This window comes from Solanum dulcamara, chromosome 8, assembly GCF_947179165.1.
Source record: "Solanum dulcamara chromosome 8, daSolDulc1.2, whole genome shotgun sequence".
NCBI lineage: Eukaryota > Viridiplantae > Streptophyta > Magnoliopsida > Solanales > Solanaceae > Solanum > Solanum dulcamara.
The window spans coordinates 74,704,383-74,723,270 of record NC_077244.1 but is presented as its reverse complement, the minus strand read 5'-3'; the positions used below and the strand labels follow the sequence as shown (position 1 = coordinate 74,723,270).

The window sequence follows — 18,888 nt, the reverse complement described above, 5'->3', positions numbered from 1 at the left end:
GGACTATCTTGTTTATACTTCAAGTAATCAATTGATAACTGACTTATCTGATGATGATTTAATAAAGAAAGAATAACAAATGGCAAATATGAACTGACTGGACCTCATTTGTTTCAAGTACTTAATAAAGGTTTGAATTTTAATTATTCAAATTCAACTCAGTTAGTGCGTTTGATTTTTAGATTTGAATTTTAATCATTCATATTCATCTCATTAAGTCCATTTGTTTTTTAAAAAAAAAATAATAAGAAGAAAAAAAGCTTAATGGATCTGAAAAGATTTAAACAAATCAGATCTAAGTGTTAACAACATTCATATGGTATAAAAATTCATGCCGCCTCTCTCTCTCTCTCTCTCTCTCTCTCTCTCTCTCATTGCACGACTTGATCTCTCTACAAACTTTTCTTCCTCTTTTTTCTCAATCAAACACCAATTTTTTTTCTCTTGAATTGATAAGTTTTCATAATCTTCACAAGTATTTTTGTATATTAACAATTTTTCAGGGTGTATTGATTTTAACAAGAACTCTTGTTGCAATAATATTTTGGGTGTATTGATGCTTATCAAGAACTTAAGGATTCTAAGTGAAAAATAGTAGTCATGATTAAAAATAATAACTATGAGGTTTCTTATTAAAATTTTATTTTAGGCCATTAATTTTATTGAGACTCGTGGAATCAGGTTAAAATAGTTTTTTAGACCTCTCATGGCTTTATTGTTACACAAAACAGATGAAGAATCATTACGATTATCTTAAAGAAAAATATCAAACTTGGTTGCCAATAACTAAAAAGACTGGCACTATTAATGATCGAGCAGCCAAAATTGAGTGGAACGAGTACATTGAAGACTTCGCCTCTACCTTTTTAGGATTTGTGTACAAAACTTTTTGAAGGTTCTACAACACAAGTTCACCGTTGAAGTTCAAGTTGTATCCATCCCCATCCTGATATCTCTTCTGTAACTACTACTATAAATATAGATACACTTGATGTAGTTGAAGATCTAATCGGTGACAAAAATGATAGAGCTCTTAATAATTCTCCGTCCTAATTTTCAGTTTTGGCTGAAAGAAAAATTTTGGAGAAGAAAAGAAAAATCTATTCATCTCAATTGGAAATTGATAAGTAGATGAGTGCTAGTTTGAAGTTATTGATTAAAAAAATAGTGTACCTAGCTTTGAAGAATGTAAAATAAATAAATTACATGTACTTAAATGAAAGAACCATTATACAGTACAATTGTTATTATATTATGTGAAAGTAACAGCTACAAAAAGACATGAATGACACTAGAGATTCACAAGTTCGAGAATTGAAAAATAAAAATAAAAAATATTTATTTTAACTGATTAGCTAGAATATATATTAGGCGTTGATGATGTGAAACCTTCTTTATTATTTTTCGACTAATATCTATCATACTTATTGAACTTTCTAATATTATATTATACCTATGAAATATTTTTTATTCTTGATATATTTTATGAAAAGATGTTTATGTTGAATTCTTTAAAAAATTCATGTTACAATAATTTTTATATTGATATATAATTTTTATTTGCATATCATACAATTTAAATTTTTTCAAATGTAAACGTTTAAAATATTATTTTTCAATCTAAAAATAATATTTTTTTATTGAAATAATTTTTTATAATATTTTATTGATATAATATTTAATTATATATGCATATTGAGCTATTGAAAACAAATATTCTTAATTATTCTTAATTCAGATTTAGAGACAACATCTTAATATTTAGATGTGTGTTTAAAACTAGATATTTAAATTTTAATGCACATTTTAATATCCAGATGCTTATTTAGATTCAGACGTTTTCATCTCAATGAAAATCAGTGAGGCCTAAAAGAGGAGGAGTTATCCATGTCCAATTGTGAGGAAATATATGTACTTCATGATGATGAGCGACTGTATTTTATTTTTGTAATTTACAATTTATAAGAGTTCTTTTTGCTAGAATTTTTATGTTAATGATTATGAAATTTAAAACTTTTAAGTTTTAACCATCATGTAATTTTCAGATTTCATTTCTCTCATAGAATTCCTTGCAATAAAAATTAGTAATTAAACATAGGAAAAATTACTTGAATAAATATTTTTTAATAAATAATTATTAATTTTAGCGATTATTTTTATTTATAATTACTTATAGCAATACATAACAATACTATGATAAATTTGCACTATGTATTAAAAATGAATTATGCATGTAATATAAATATTTTTAAATATATTATGCTTGTTTAATAAGATATTGACACAATATATTATAAGTGTATAAAGTGTGATAAATGTATTATCTATCAATAAAATTTGTAATATATGTGTTTTATAAATTATTCTTTGTAATATGCATTAAAACTATATTATAAATGTATTATAACTGTTTAGTGAAAATAAAAATATTATTGTTATAAATGGTAAATATTTTCTTAATATAGTATATCATAACTTTCCCTTAAAACATATTTAACAAAAAAAATTAACGGATTAAATGGGCCGGAACAAGCCCATATTACTATAAAAATAAATAAGCCCACCCAGATCGGCACATATTCTAGTCCAGAGTCGGTCCATTAGACAAGAATATATAACAGAGAGCACATTGGAAGGAAACACCTTTAATTATATATTCTTCCTTAGGGATAAATATTATTTATGTGGATTTTGTTTGTGCTAGCATATTATTATATGAATAATAGGTAAATAACAGAAGAAGTAATATTACATAATTAAAATTTTTAATTGCGATAATAGCGTGGAGCAAAAATCATGTGTTTATTCGATGAATATGTGTTGCCTAAGCATATATCTTCGGCAACATGTGTTTATTCGATGAATATAAAAAAGGATTATACGGAACTAAATGACAAATATGTTGATCAAAACATGATAATAAACTTAAAACGAAGATTATAAGATATATAGTGCATAAAAATCTTTTTAGTATTTTTTTTTCTCTAATTACTTTTGTATTTGTGTAACCTTTTTAATATGCTTTTCTTAAGCTAGAAATCTATCGAAAATAACTTTTCTATCTCTCATAAGTGTAGAATTAAGGTCTACAACACCGCATACACTCTATCCTTTCTAAATCCGCATGATACTGAATATATTATTGTTATTAACTTATTGTAAAGTGCATAATAAACTTTCTAGGAATGGTGATAAGGATCCTAATTACAGTCATGCTCGCTTGCTTTTTCTATGTTTATCAACATTACATAAGTTTATACAAACTATTCATGCAGTTCAAACTTAATATATATTAGGAACCCATAATCTAAATGGAAATAACAAGTATATATGTTAGATACAATTATGAAAGTCAATCGAGTCTAAAAATGACTTTCTATATATATATATATATATATATATATATATAGGTATATAGGATTAGATATATATTGAAAAGGTGGAATGTATTGAAAAGGTTGCTACTAATTGGAACAAAATACTCCGTCCATTTTATTTTATATATAGGTATATGTGATTAGATATATATGAGGTTTAATAAAATATAAAAAGCTTTCTAGCACAGGACAAAGTATCATCTTAACCTATGATTTTTAAAATGTCATTACATCTCTATTGTTATAAAACTAATTAGCATGTCATCAATTACGAATCAGAAGTTTATAGTTAAATAATTTTCAAATGTAAAAATGCCACTTTATTTAAATAAACTAGAAATAAAAGAAGTGTCTCTTTGTACAGAGCAGAACAAAGCAAAGTACGTATTTGGTTTCAAATACAAACACGCTATATTGAACCTGTCGAGAACAAATTGAAGAGACAATTAAATGATAAATTGTCTTAGGAAACTATAGTACACACAATATAATTAATTGTTGAGATGTAATTTTCTATATATATTTGTAAAAACATCATAACTTATTAATTAACTTGCTTCTTAATTCTCTGGGGTCCTTCACGATGAAAACAAATTAAACAAATCCTCTCATCTCTTATAGAAATCAAATGGATATACTTTACCATAACAACTCTATTATTAAAAACTTTGTAGGGTTCCTTCCATCTAGCATTATTAAAAATTGGCTGGTCCTAATTAGGCACATGACAATCTAATCAAAATTATGGTATTAGGCATGCAATCTAATCAAAATTAAAGTATTAGGCACACGATCTAATCAAAATTAAGGTATTAGGCACACGATCTAATCAAAATTATATTAAGGTATTAGGCACACAATCTAATCAAAATTATATTAAGGTATTAGGCACACAATCTAATCAAAATTAAGGTTTCTTTTGCTATGCTAATAGTGAAATCGTGACACTAAACTTGCACTAAATTCAAATATACTTGCAATTACAAACAATGGTAACAGAGTTTAGAGACTGGTAGGTACAAAATATTTCAAATTGTATGCAAATTGAGAGGAAACAATATCACAACTTTACAACATATACTAGCTAGTTTCCATATTAACTTAAATAGTACTACAAACAAGCTATTTCAACCCCAAAAGAAAAAAATATACTAGTTGTATCAATCTTCTCAGGGAATTGGAAGTATAACCTATACTAAAGACTCTATCTATATACTACCTAATAAAGCACAAAATCTCTTATTTTCTATACTACTATAAAAAGAAGAAGTATATACATACTAGAAAGTGTGCTTTAAAATTCTGTTACTTTTGTCTCCACCTTTTTTTCTCCTATGATAGGTTGTATTGGGTCCTCCGACTTGGGTCAGAAGGCCTCACACAATTTAAGAGTATCCCTAACTTCCTTTTTCTTTTCAGCTATCAATACGAGACTTTCTGGTATTCATGTTCCAAGGTTACCTGTAACAAAATCTGATAATAGTTGAGTAGGAAATCGCTTATTTCCACTCTGAAAATCGATGTTTTCAAATCCCATTCTATTGTAATGACTTCCCATTTCAGTCCTACTTCCCATCTCAATATTTTGGTTAGAAAGGTAATTTTGCTGGCTCACCGGCATGGCTAGGTTTTCTGAAGGAGGAAGCCCTAAAGTAAGAGAGACACCATTATTTCCATGAAAATTCGCGGTCATTTGTTGATCATGAGGATCAAACCTTCCAAAATCTCCCATAGCGTACGCTGCCATTAAAGGATTATTGAACCCTTTGTTTGATGATTCTCTAGCTTTGGCTTCCATGTCAACCGATGAAAGAATACTACTTGGAGAAAACTTTTGCATGTCATTTCTTGGCTTTTTTGCATTGTTGTTTTCAATATGATCAGCAGTAGCATTAGTGGTCGTAGTATTTTCCATGTTGAATGAACCAAGGAAGGAGAAGTTGTGAGCATGATGAAGTGAGGCATCTGCAGTAGGGGAAGTTGAAATAGTTGGAGTAGTAGTACCATCTTGCAATAAGCTGCTAGTAATAATTGCTTGTTTCTCTTCATTTGGAGCACTTGATTTTGAGACCTTATTGGTCTCTTTGATTTTGTTATCTTGTGAAGTGGTGGTATTTTGTTCTTGATTCTTCACTTCTTCCAAGTACATTTCTTCTACCATTGGCTTCCATAGTCGAACTCGAGCATTTATGAACCAGTTGGAGACCTACATGCATTTTCATTTATCAGGATTTTTATAAAGGAAAGAAAGGAATAAATTCAAGAAGTAAAGTAAAATGTGTGTCCAAGTACCTGGCTCCTTGTTAGCCCGGTTTGCTTAGCAAGCATGATTTTGTCTGAATCCTTGGGGTAACTGCAATACAAAAATAGAGTCAGAAGAAAGACATTTTCATTGTTAAAAACATACTATTAGAAAAAGGATAGTTTGTTTTGAAAAGATTTAGGTTCACAACTTGTCAAAGACAAAACTAGAATGAGCGACTTTACGATTTTAAATTATTGTAATCTAATTATATGCACATATTTTAATTTATCTTGTGTATGCATACGTAGTTTGAGAAAAAGTAAGTATTCAGTTAGACTGTTCAAATAATATCTCAATTAATCCGACTCTAGCTTTAGAAGTATTCCTATTTTAAGTGTCTTTTTAGCCATCCAAAAGAAAGCTTCAAAATAACCGACGTTGCTTAAAAATAAAGGCAGCTTGTATTTAATGTGTTCCGAATGGACGTGTTATGTAATCTGTTTAGGAGTACTCACGGATGAAGAAAATGCTCGAAAAGCCAAGCACGAAGGACAGATACAGCCCTTTCAGGTAAACCTCTTTGGGGTCTCCAAGCATTTGGTTGCATCATTCCTAGCTGTTGCAGCGCGCGTTGTTGCCTTAGATGATGGTCTACAAATTTGAGTCTTGAGCCTTCTATTTTCCCTCCTAAGACTTCTTCTTCACCTAGACTCTTGCTCGTGGCCTTTATTTGCTCAGCAATTGCATCCTTTAGGCATCGGAATTGCTTCGAAATTGCATGCAAAGCCAGTTGAGTGTATGATTTGGCTGATCCAATTCCTGCTACTTGCTCAAATGATGTTACAATTATTTGCATTTGGTGATGGTACTGTCTGTACCTTTGTTCCACCTGAACGGGAAAAAAAAGAGAGGAAACATTAGAGTACTTTTATTATTACCAATCTGTCCTTTTACAGTATGAAGTTATCTTATGTTCACTACTACTACTAATTAATAAGGGCGGAGAAGATCCTTCACGACAATGATTAATTAATGCTTCAATTTCTTTGCACGCATGACTAGAGAAATTTTGAGTAATTTTCACAAGAAATTAAAGAATTTTAATTTCAGTTGAAAGATATATTCCAAGTGAGAAAAAGTTGGTAGGAATTGCAAAATTTCGATTCATCAAGTCTTTAAACACATTGTGCTTGAAGCCATTAGATAGAATTGTGCTTGAAGCCATTAGGTCGAGGCACATCTGCCTGGACGTAAAAATAGTGAATAGGAGATAGTGGTTTGAATTTTCTTGCAGCGGAAGACATTTTAGGTTCGTAGATGGTTTTGGAGTATTATCTTTATAGCTTTAGTTGGACCCGCAGAAGAAAAGTTTAGAGCCACACATTGTCAATTTATTTTAAATATCAATAGAAACGCAACGTACGTGATTGGTCTCTTGTTAGAAACTCTTGTTCTTCAACTAATTAACAAAAACTGTACATTTCATCTACCAACTACTATTATTGCAAACATATATAAATCAATAGTTTCATCCATTTAATTTCTACTCAAACTTTTAATGAGAAAAAGTTAATATAAAAAGGATAAGATATGAAAGTCGTCTTCTTCTTCTTCTTCATCTTCTTTTTTTTTTTTTACAGTTTTGGATCATTTGATTGACAAATATATTAGTATCTTTTTTCCAAAACCATTCTCAGTGACAATAGGAAGTTGAAAATAAAACTGTAAATATATGTCGGCTGGAACTCGAATTATAGTTTTAGTTAAACTCATGTATTTATGTTGAGATCACAAAATTGATAGACTCAAAATTCTGGATCGTACCTCTTCAAGCATAGTAAGAAGCTTGGCTTTTTTAATTTGAAGTTCTTGTCTTTGAGCAGTTGTAAGCTCAACAGCAGCTTCATTTTTCTGCCTGCTGCTACTTTCACCACCACCAGTACCACTACTAGTGTTGATATCACTAGCCAAAAGCATTGATTCTTTATTCATTGAATTTTCCTTCTTTTGATCATCTCCTTTGATGCTTTTTCCAACAATATTAACAACTTCATCAAGAAGCTCTTGTGCTGCTTTCAAGTACTTAGAGCCTAAAACCATGTTGCTAGAACTTCCATCTAATGTTCCTCTAATAGTAACATTATTTGTCCTTGGTGATGATGACGACATATTGTTATTGAAACTAATTTGTCGTTGTTGTTGAGGAGAAAGGCTTAGTGATAGACCACCTTGTTGTTGTTGTCGGTGTTGTAGTGTCGGAGACACCACCATCGGCCTCTGAAACGCCAATTGAGAGGCCAAGTCCGTGGTGGAAACCACCGTGGACGACGGTACTATCACCTGCTGAGATTGATCTTGGTTGTTCCACATACGCTGGATAAGTCCATGATGATTGATCTGATCGTGCAAACTAACTGCCGGAAGAGGCACGCCAACGAAGTGCTGCTGCTGTTGCAGCGGCGCGTGGGGTATATTCGCTGGGTTAAGCGCGTTGTTGCTTGCTGGGGAAGAATTCAAGAAAAACAACTGCTGCTGCTGCTGCTGCTGTGTGTCAGTAGTAGTGTAGCCTTGCATATAACTGTTAGGGTTCATCAGATAAAGTGTCTGAATATTATTATTATTGTTCGCATGATGATGATGATCAGCTTGTATATTATTATCCGAGGTTTCTTGATAGTACATAGCTGCAAGATAATTTTTACCGTACACCAAAATCCTTTCTTTTTCTTTGAAATTCTCCTTTTATCTATGCTACTACCTGCAAAAAAAAAGTAACAAACAAGAGAAAGATTAAAATAAGTCCACACAATCATTTTTGATACAGAAAGCATAGAGAAAAAAAAAAACTCCCAAACTATGGGATTGTTAATTGATGATGGCTTTTGATTTTTGATATAAAAAAAAGGAACACGGAAAGATGGGGATTTGTTTATAGTGATAAAAAAAAATAAGTTAACATAGATCTTCAACTATAAATAAAAAGGAAAATGATATAAAAGAAAGAAACAGAGAAAGAGAAAGAGATGAAAGGAGCTTTAGCAGTGTGTAGCATCAAAGAATAGATAAAAAAAGAGCAGTGACTCACACACACATGTAACTAACTGTCTATCTTTGGGTGGTAGCTCTCTAAGCTTTGAGAAGTTGCCTTCTTGTCAGACTGATCTATTATTTTTCTCTCTGCATACTCATATCTCTTCAACCACAAAAAGGAAATATGAATAAAGAGATGTGGGGTTATCCCCCAACCCCTTTCTTCTATCAACCCACCCACCCCCCACTACAGGACAAATTAGAAAAGAGAAAAGAAATTGATACTTTAGATTTTTTTTTGATTCACTATTTGAAGAATGAAGAGGATAATAGGGAGTAATAATTAATTATTGAGACTTGAGAGAGGAGTATTTTACTTTGTTTATTTATGTCGATTGTGGAGTGATATACGGGACAACTTTTTTGTTCTATTCATTACACCATTCACTTTTATTTATCTAGTATTTTAAAAATAAATTTTTATTTTTATTTATTATTTTTAATATATAAAAAATATTTTATAATTTTATTTTTTTAATATTTTTTCAAAGTATAAAACTATATATTAATTAATATAATATTATAATAAAATATTTATATTAATTAAAATTTCTTTAAAAAATGTAAAATTCTAAATAGAAAAATAAAAGTGAACGGTAGCAGTACTTCTTTTCTCTGTATCAATTTTCTTGTAATTTGTTGTTTGAGTAAATGTAATGAGTAAAAAAGTCTCTCTTTCTCCCTAAATTTTTTCTTATTAGCGAACGGATGTACAATATAAGCTATAGGTAAATTTGGCTCCGAATTTCTAGCGGGGCTGATGTACAATATAACTTCAATTGTATCTTCAAATTTATTAAATATGTATAAATTTCTTATTTATTTGTTTATTATCTTACAAGTATATGTTTATTTTTACATGTTAGTATTTACATCAAAAGAGAAATTATAACTTAGTTACTAATTTACCTATTATTAATTATGATTATTTTTTAAAATATTAAATTTATTATGTTGAAAGATCATAATATAATAAACTTATAGTTTTATTAATTATTTTTTTACAGAGAGTGAGAAGTCAAACATGGACGAGTAAAAATAAATGGCGAGAGTATTTTGCTTTTGTTCTTCTTTTTTTCTGTTATGAAGTGCACCTCTGGAACAGAATAGAAAGAAATGGCCGAGTCCATCTTTCATCCAACAATAACAATAATAACATAATTTTATAAGATAAAAAGACTATTTTTGGTTGATCTCAAATGCCACACCTATAATACAAATGGTTCATTATTTTGATCTCTTGGATGCATAAAATTCAAATATTGAATCTATGTCGAACTAAGCTACCATTTGATAGTGTTTGAGAGAAGTAATAATCTAAAAATAAAATAAAACTATGGATATAGAATAGAGGGTGAGAGTAAGTGTGTGGTGGGAAAGGGATATGTTAAACGAGGAAACGTCCACTCCGACCACAGGTTGGTTAGGTAGTTAATAATTGATCGTATAAGATGCCTTCCCTTTTCTTTCATACTACTACTACTTATAATAAACTTTATTCTCTTTCTTTAATAATTTAGTCGTCGTTTTCTTATATATGAACTCCATATTTAGTTTACGGGAATATAAAATGTATGGCCGCTAATTTTTCTGATATACTGCTGTCTATTAATATTATTATAAAATTAAATACATGAGATCTAGTAAATTGATTGTCATTTTATTTTGATTGAACTTTAAACCTTGACCTTTATGATCAATCCTCATTTAACTATATGCTAGATTAATTAGGTGAGTTCTAATTAATAAAGTGCCAACAAAAAATTAAAGCTCCCTACCTAGAGGAAAGACCAAGAATTAATGGAAATAGACTGCTTTGCGTATGGAATATACTCACTTCATTCATTTTTACTTTTAGAGTTTTGATTTTACATCTACATAAGTATTATATATATATATATATATATATATATATGATAAAAAATGAACGGATGGAATATTAGCGATAGACTTAGAGTAGATGACTCATATGGTCATTCACCTAATTGTTATCATTTCATAAAGTTATTCTACTTCTTGATTCTAATTTTTTTCAATTGAAAAAGTTTTTGAGAGTTCATTTGTGAAATCACGAAGAATATACTGCTATCTTTAGCTTTCATCTAAATAGCTTAGTTCGATGAAAAATAATCATCCGCTTCCAAAAAAAAATTCATTGTGTGTTAGAGATATACATACGATTTTAGAAAAATATTTTTTACTTGTCGCAAGACTTTTCATAAAATATAATTTTTATTTCAGTTATATTTGGTAGGTAAGTAGAATATTTTTTTTCTTCAAAAATATATGTTCATACTAACTCAAAACGAGAAAAATGTAAAAAAATAAATAAAAATAAATTAAGAGTGGAGTGTTAGATGGGGTGGGTATAATTTTATTTTTTTTAAAAAAGAAAAATAATAATAATTTTTTAGGAAGGAGTGGGGGAGGGGGTGAAGCATGATTTTTTTAAAAATATTTTATATAAGAAATTTTAAAAAATAAAAAGACGGGGATTGTCGTGTGTGTGTGGGCGGGGGGGGGGGAGGTGGTGGAGTGAGTGAAAAAATATTTTAAATTTTGTTTTTTAAAAAAATAATTTCTTTTTTTGGGGGATAAAAATACTTTAGTTTTTAAGTTTTAATTAATATTAGTAGTTTATTTAATTTTTATCAAGGTGAAATATTTTATCCATATGAAATGTAATATGACAAGGTTTTTGCAAAAAAAATAGAGAGAGAGTAGAGAGAGTGTATTACACAAAGTGTGTTTCTCAAACTAATAATTGATAGTTTATGTATGAAATTCACACTTTCAATAGTTTAAGTATGAAACTCAAAAAAATAGAATAATTTAAATATATTTTTAACAGTTATCCACAAAAAGAACATGTGCTGTGATAATAAGGCTGATGGTCCTCTTCGACATGTGAATATTTTTCATTCTTAATTATAGTAGTTCGATTCAAATTTCACTGTGTACGAAGTCATTTAGTAACGAGAGTACCAAATACCGGGTAAATGATTCAATTGAAGGAAATTTATAGTCTAAGTAGACTGATCCAAATGAATAGACAAATTTGTTGAGTTTTGACTTGTCTGTTAGGTACATAACAAAAGTTTGACTGGGTCTATTTAAGCCTCCAAAACAACTTAAAGTCACTCTCAGGTCGTTAGAGGATATGTGATAGTTGAAACAATATTGTAAAGCTTTTATCTCTTATCTCACTCAAAGTACTACTGAACTATATACTATAAGCAGTAAATATTTATGATTTTTTTCTGCAAACTGATCCAATAAATAACTAGCTACATGTATATCCAACTTGACATAGATAAATTAATTCAGTGCCTAACTTCGAGGCCTGACATTTGAAACGTACGATATCCAATAAAATTTATTGAATGACTTTTAACTCCCAGTATCCAAATTGTTTACACATCCCTTTTATCCCCAAGAATTTTGAAAAACAAAAAACAAAAAAGTAAAGATTTTTAATTCCTAGTTTCTCTAAATGTTTTGGTTACTTTTGTTGAAGTTTATATTTAGATAGAGTCTGGCATATATAATTTCTCACATCGCATGCTTGATGGGGAACTTTATCTATTATTTTTTTTACAAAAAAATTGTAGTTTGGTGTATTAAACTTTCTCTATAAATAGGATTTGAAACTTCATCAATAAAATATCAAAATTTAATTTTTAAAAAAAGATTTAGAAAAAGATTATACCACAAAAAACTATTGTACGCAGTTTTTCGCTGCAAAATTTTTGTAAGACTTTTGAGATTTTAATTTTAATTTATTCAACTGAAACAACCCTGATGTAAGTCAGGTTGATGTATACTCTATGAGCTAATTCCATATACATGACATATTGTAATGACCCGTTTGGTCATTTTGAGATTGAGTCGTCTCTCTTACATAAAATACTCTCTCCGAAAAAAAATAAATTAAATTATAAATTTAGACTTTTTGGTAACTATGGTTAATTAGTTAAGGAGTGTTTTAAAATAATTAATTTAATTAAAATTCTATACCACTTTATTTATTAAATAAGAGTTAGTAGGGTTTTATACTACTGGACATAACTTCGGTTTCAAGAAAAAAAAAATTACAAAGAGGCGTTCGGCGATAACCAAAAACTACTACCAATTTGCATCAGGTAATCCATACATTCTTGTATTCTTTTTATAGGCGGAGGTTATATCATTAGTATTATATTAATTAGGCTAGAACTTAGATGAGAATTGAGAGGTTTGGAGTCAGTGATCCCTTAAAAAAATGTTTCTATTTGTGCCCTTTTATATCTTATAATATTATTAAATATGGTATCACGTGTTAAGATCCATTAATTAAAGAAAAAAAAAATGTTTTGTGAAGTGCTATGTACTTTCTGTTAATTTCCTTTTTATAAGTTTAGTGGATGTAGTATAGGGAATTGATCTTTAAGAAATTTTGAGAGATAATGATGGTGCAGTGATGGATAAATTGTAAATTGTCAAATCTTTACATATTTTTTTTTCTTTCTTTTCGTGGTCTTAATTCTGTGATTTTCATGGTTAACTTAGTTTTGATTTAAGTTATTTCATCAAATTATAATTCAAGTTTTGATATATTTGTATAGCTAATTAAATATTTGGTGTATTGTATTATAGGAACACCATTAGATTTTATGTATTTGGAGAAATTGGAACTTAACCCTAGGCTTGAGATTTAGGGAATGAAGTATAGGTTTGGGTCTAGGCTAGACATATAGTAACATGAGTATTATTATTCTCAAAAACCTTATTGTGATTATTTATTTGACTAGATTACATTGATTCGAAAGCCCAACGAAAAGGGAAGGCTCAAGTCTCAGAGTGATTTCTTGATTAATTAAGGCAAGTGAATTTCTAAGCCTCAGTTTAAGCTTATAGATGCTTGTATTTCCGTGTCATGTATTCTAGGGAGTAATGAGAATTGGACTGGGTTATTGACTGTATGATTAGCCTTAAAAATGGAGATGAGGGGTATAAAATGGTGATCTAATGACAGGTATTGGTGGAATTGATATGTTGTGATTATGAGTTTATTTTGGACATCTGAAATGATTATGTTGGTGTGAGACAGGAAGAATTATTGTTGTTGTCATTTTATTATCGTGAATTATATGAACATGAATTGATTGCATTGGTTCTGATATATTGTGTTGAAATTGGAAATGATATGAAATAAAGGGGTCGGGCCACACGCTCCGTGGCAGGTATTATGAAATAAAGGGGTCGGGCCACACGCTCCGTGGCAAGTATTATAAAATAAAAGGGGTCGGGCCACACGCTCCGTGGCAAGATATATATATTGAGGGGACTGGCCACACGTTCCGTGGCAGGTTACATGGACAGAAATGTCCCCCATGGGTTTCGGACTGTGATTCAGCGGATGTGTACCGATAGGACAGACATGCATCATTTCATTGCATTGCATTGCACCTTTCTGATTATTTGTGAATTTGTGTTTACCCCATATTGCTCTGTGTGCTGAACTTGACTTGGTATGATTCATTGACAAGACTATTGATGAGTATTTGTGGACTGTATTACTGTTGTAATTGTACAAGTGTAGAGTTGGGTTGATTTTATGCAGGTTGTAGTTAAGGAGGTTCGGTTGGGAGGACAGGAGTACTTGTATCTATTAAGCTTTGCTTAGTTTTAGTTATCCACTTGCTGAGTACCGTGTTGTTTGGTACTCACCCCTTGCTTCTACACTTGTGTAGGTTGTGAGCCCGGACCTTCTTGATATCTTAGTGTTCTCTACCACGTCCGAGGCTATCATCTCGAGTGTTGAGGTAGCTGTTACATCCATCTAGCGGACACCTCTTACTCTTTTATTATGTTTTAGTCCTATTCTAGAGACGAAGACATTATGACTGTATTTCTTTTCGTACTTCGATAATACATTAGTGGCTTGTACACGTGACAACCAGTCTTGGGGGATTTTGAGATTATTTATTTATTTTTGACTAAGTTAAACCTTGCTTTATCTCAATTACTTCCGCATTTATTTTCCGTTGAGTTTTAGGCTGACTTATCTCGGTGGGTTGAGATGAGTGCCATCACACCTGGATTCGGGTCGTGACACATATACATCGTACGTACTCGATAAGATTTTGTCATGTACACAGACAAGGTCAACTTTACATTAATCCGAATGCCTTGTAGGGAGGTCCATCCATCGTAGAATGTACTAATTTATTTTTTGAATAAGAAATTTAACTTTAATTTTGTACATTGACTACTTTCACAATTTAAACTCGTTACCTATAGTCTATAATTAAATCACACGAAAATAATTTTACTCTTATTTCAACTCTCCACTTCATATATAAACTGAAAAAGAAGGGAGCTGATGATGCGTGCTGCAGATAACACATACTTGAATCTCTGATGGAGAATGATTAAATATCAGATAATAACTTAAATTTCCACTGACAGATAAAAAGATCGTATTTATATATATATATATATATGTTGCTATCGTAGAAGGACATATAAACGTGACAATTTGCATGGACCATTAATAAATTTAGAGAAAAAGACAAGGTTACAATATTCCAAAATATCACATCCCAACACTCTATTTTTACCTAGTTCACAACTTTATTAAAAAAATCAGATGTAAACATAAAGTCCTTTTCTCATCTATTTTACTTAATTAAATATATAAATTATACATGCAGTCCAACTCCTAGAGTTTCATCGAAAGAGATGGACACAGTGAAAGATAAATGTAAAAAATATAATTTAAAAATGGATGCATATATATAATTACTGTCCTATTACATATGCACATATATATAATTACTCTCTATCTTTTTGTGTAAATATGGAGTGTGAAATATGGAATTAATTTCTTATAATTAGTTGAGTCGCCACACGAGCAATCAAACTCAAAAAAACAAATTATTATACTGAATCCCAACAGGATGAAAAAATTGGAGGAAAATAGTGAGGTGGAATATATGGACCTGCAGAAAAATCCAAGTTTTTTTAAAAATAAAAATATATAATTCAGAGTTTTGTGATGGCAAATGTGCCACTTCACTTTAGATCACTATTAACCTCGTGATCGATTGTTTTCATTTGCCTATATACTATCTTAATTAACTAAAAATTACCTAAATACATAACTTATTTTATCATATTTTTTAAAATTCTCAATAATTTAAAAAAAATTTAAAAAAATTCTACTATTTCCTTTTTTTGATACATCACTTTACGTGATATATCAGGACATTAGATACATCACTTTACGCGATGTATCGATCGGATACATTATTTACGTGATGTAAAAGGACGTCGGATGTGATGTATCCGAATTTCCCTAAAAAAGAAGGGATTTCCAGTAATTTTAAAAAAAGGAGGGATATAGAGTAATTGGGAAGAATCACTATGAAATTTAGGTAAAATTTACTTAACTCAAACAATTTAGAAAAAAAAAAGTAGGCAATTATTGTGCAAAAAAAATATAGTCGTTCAATTTAATTCGAGTTGCATTTACAATCTACAACATTTTTTTTCCAACTTGTTTGGTCAAATTAATTCTTGATTGGACTGGGACTTTAGTATTCATTGCTCGTTAGTTGAAGCAGAAAACTATGGAAATTCAAATGGAAAAGTCAATATGTTTATTTCAATGGTAATTGACTAATTGTACATGTTCAGTCCATCAATAATGGTTATAGTATACAAGAAAAAAATTCAATTTTGAATTTTCAAAATGGATATTTCCGGTCAAATTAAGTATTCTAATTTTAAGTTAGTTGAATCGTACTTAATAATAGTCACGTGTAATATGAATATAAAAAGGAAAGGATAAAATTTGAATTTTAAAAACTCATCAATAAGTATTTGAGAGCCTTACAATTTCTTTTTTTTTTTAATTACATTTCCATCCAAACTAAAATCTTGAAAAATTTTGTTAGTTAAGAGAGACGGGGCAGAATTCTCATTAAAGATTGAAATTTTTTCATATATGATAAATCTTTTAAGCATAATTACTTTATATGAGTATAGTTTTTCTAATTATTTATAATGGCAAACATATGTTTATTATTATACAAAAGTTGTAGCGAATAATTATACAAATATTATAACGAATTATACAAACGCTATACCCACAAATTATTTGTATACCGAAATGTACAAACACTACGAATTATATAGCGAATTATACAAATATTTTATACGAATTGTATAGAGAAATATACAAATGTTATACAAAAACTGTGAATTGTATTGCGAATTATACAAACGATATATAAAAACTTCAAATTGTATAATGAATTATACAAACGTAGCACACCAATTATATAGCGAAATATACAAAAAAATTATAGCAAATCTAAGTAAAATATACCCACGAATGATAATAAAATAATAAACTAATAATGTTTATCATCTTGTATAATTTTCCCTTAAAGATTTCATATTTAATTGTATACAATGCCAAGAAACAAGGAAACATCTTTGTGTAACAGAATTAGTAAAATTGGGGTTCTTCAAGGAAAAAGAAAAAATGACTTCAACTTCTTAGAATCCGATTGGGTTAATTAACAGTATATAGTTCGATAAATTTAAAGTACTGAAAATGATTTTATAAACATGTTATTGTATATTTAAATAAAGTACAAAAACTAAAAATATGCAATTAATATATTTGGTTAAAAAGTGCTGATAAATTATTTTTTATCATAATAATTAAAAAATTCTTAAGTTTTAAAAATAAATATAAATTAAAAGTATCTTTATAACGATAAGAAACGATGATGTGGGTTGAAGAGGAAGTTCAAGATTTTTGTTTTGGTAATGGTATTTGAGAATTAAAAAGAATGATTAAAAAAATTGATCAATGTAAAAGTATTTTTAACCTAAAAAATCATAAGTTAGGATAATCAACTTATAGCTTTAACTAATTTTAGATTATAAATACCGTAAATGTTTACTAAATACATAAATAAGTCAAATTTTATCAACTCGATAAATTAGGCCAAATACCCTCTTGGAGCCTATTTTGGTTGGCTTATTTTAGATTTTTTGAAGCTGCTTTTAAATATTTTGTAGTATTCGAGTAAAAACAAAAATAAGTGTTTCTAAATATTTATTCTTAAATTTTAAGATAGACTCAATCGAAATTGAAAGGACTACCTATCGGGCGTCAATAAAAGAGAAAACTCTGATTATCAAATGATTGAACAACCGGGAGCCCCAGTCCCCATCTACTTCCACCTCGACTCTCGGAAACAAACCATTATAACTCTATCCAAAAGGCTCGAGTATTTTCACTAATTTCAAGGGTTCAGATTGAAATTTTGAATTTGCGAAGATAACAGGGGCTTGAATATTTCTTCACTAATTTCAAGACGTCCTATTAAAATTTTTAAATTTTGCAAAAAAGTTCTATAAAAGAGAAGGAAACAAACAAAAATATGTAAAATGGCCACCAATGGACTAGATACAAGTGATAGAAAGTCTAAAGGAGTTGATGTTGCAAAGGTTTTTAGGCCCACAAAAGTAGTCCTAATGCGTGTCATAGTACCATGCTATGATCTCAAACCTAATCTGTAATGGTCAAAGAAATGATGGCATAAGTGATAAGTGGTCCACAAAAACATAGCCTAAAGTCAAGTGATTAAAAACAAAGAAAGGCCCACCTAGAGGGGTTAGCATTGTTAGTCACGTAACTTTGGTTTTTGGTTAAAATTTTCACTAATTTAAATTCACACCATTCATTTAGTAAAAATACCTTTAATAAAAAAAAAAAATCTATACATAAAGCTTGAAATCAAATTTATAAGTGTCTCATCACATTCTTTTTATGCTACGATAGTTGCTATTCGCACATCTTTCATCTTCTCTTGAGAGTGATGCTTCCCATCCATAATTTATTATATTTATTTTTTCCATCCAAATTTATATGACAGGATTTAATTAAGTACATTTTATTATTATTATTATTATGTGTGACTAAATTTTCTAATTAAAGGTAAGATAAAAGGATGAAAATTATATTAGAAAAAGCAAAATTAGTATAAGAAAACTCAGATATAGTAACGTTATTCGCTAGGGATGTAAAAGGTTGAGATTGACAATCTGGATTCGTGTTACCATCCATTGATGTGTAGGATTGAAATCCTAAAATAAAAATAAAAATAAGAACTC

The 18,888-nt window shown here is 29.4% G+C and overlaps 1 protein-coding gene across 2 annotated transcripts; it reads right to left on the bottom strand.

Annotated features, from left to right (window-relative positions):
* Window positions 1-4,390: 4,390 nt before the first annotated feature.
* On the bottom strand, window positions 4,391-8,821 carry LOC129900846 (BEL1-like homeodomain protein 1). Of its 2 annotated transcripts, none has more exons than XM_055975925.1 (5): window positions 8,708-8,821; window positions 7,447-8,380; window positions 6,138-6,511; window positions 5,670-5,730; window positions 4,391-5,583 (listed from the first exon to the last, which is right to left on the bottom strand). In XM_055975925.1, the coding sequence occupies exons 2-5, from the start codon at window positions 8,302-8,304 to the stop codon at window positions 4,822-4,824; spliced, it is 2,055 nt and encodes a 684-aa protein (XP_055831900.1). In that variant the 5' UTR covers window positions 8,305-8,380; window positions 8,708-8,821; the 3' UTR covers window positions 4,391-4,821. The 2 variants fall into 2 exon arrangements, with proteins under 2 accessions (XP_055831900.1, XP_055831901.1); XM_055975926.1 differs by having other exon boundaries at window positions 8,714-8,821.
* Window positions 8,822-18,888: the final 10,067 nt, after the last annotated feature.

Bases quoted from the DNA above. Each gene is read 5' to 3' on its own strand.
- LOC129900846 (XM_055975925.1), bottom strand. From the start codon at position 8,304: ATGTACTATCAAGAAACCTCGGATAATAATATACAAGCTGATCATCAT. The intron at 6,512-7,446 runs GTACGATCCAGA...TTTCCCGTTCAG, and splicing joins TTCTTACTATGCTTGAAGAG to GTGGAACAAAGGTACAGACA. The intron at 5,731-6,137 runs GTGAGTACTCCT...TTTGTATTGCAG, and splicing joins TTCGAGCATTTTCTTCATCC to TTACCCCAAGGATTCAGACA.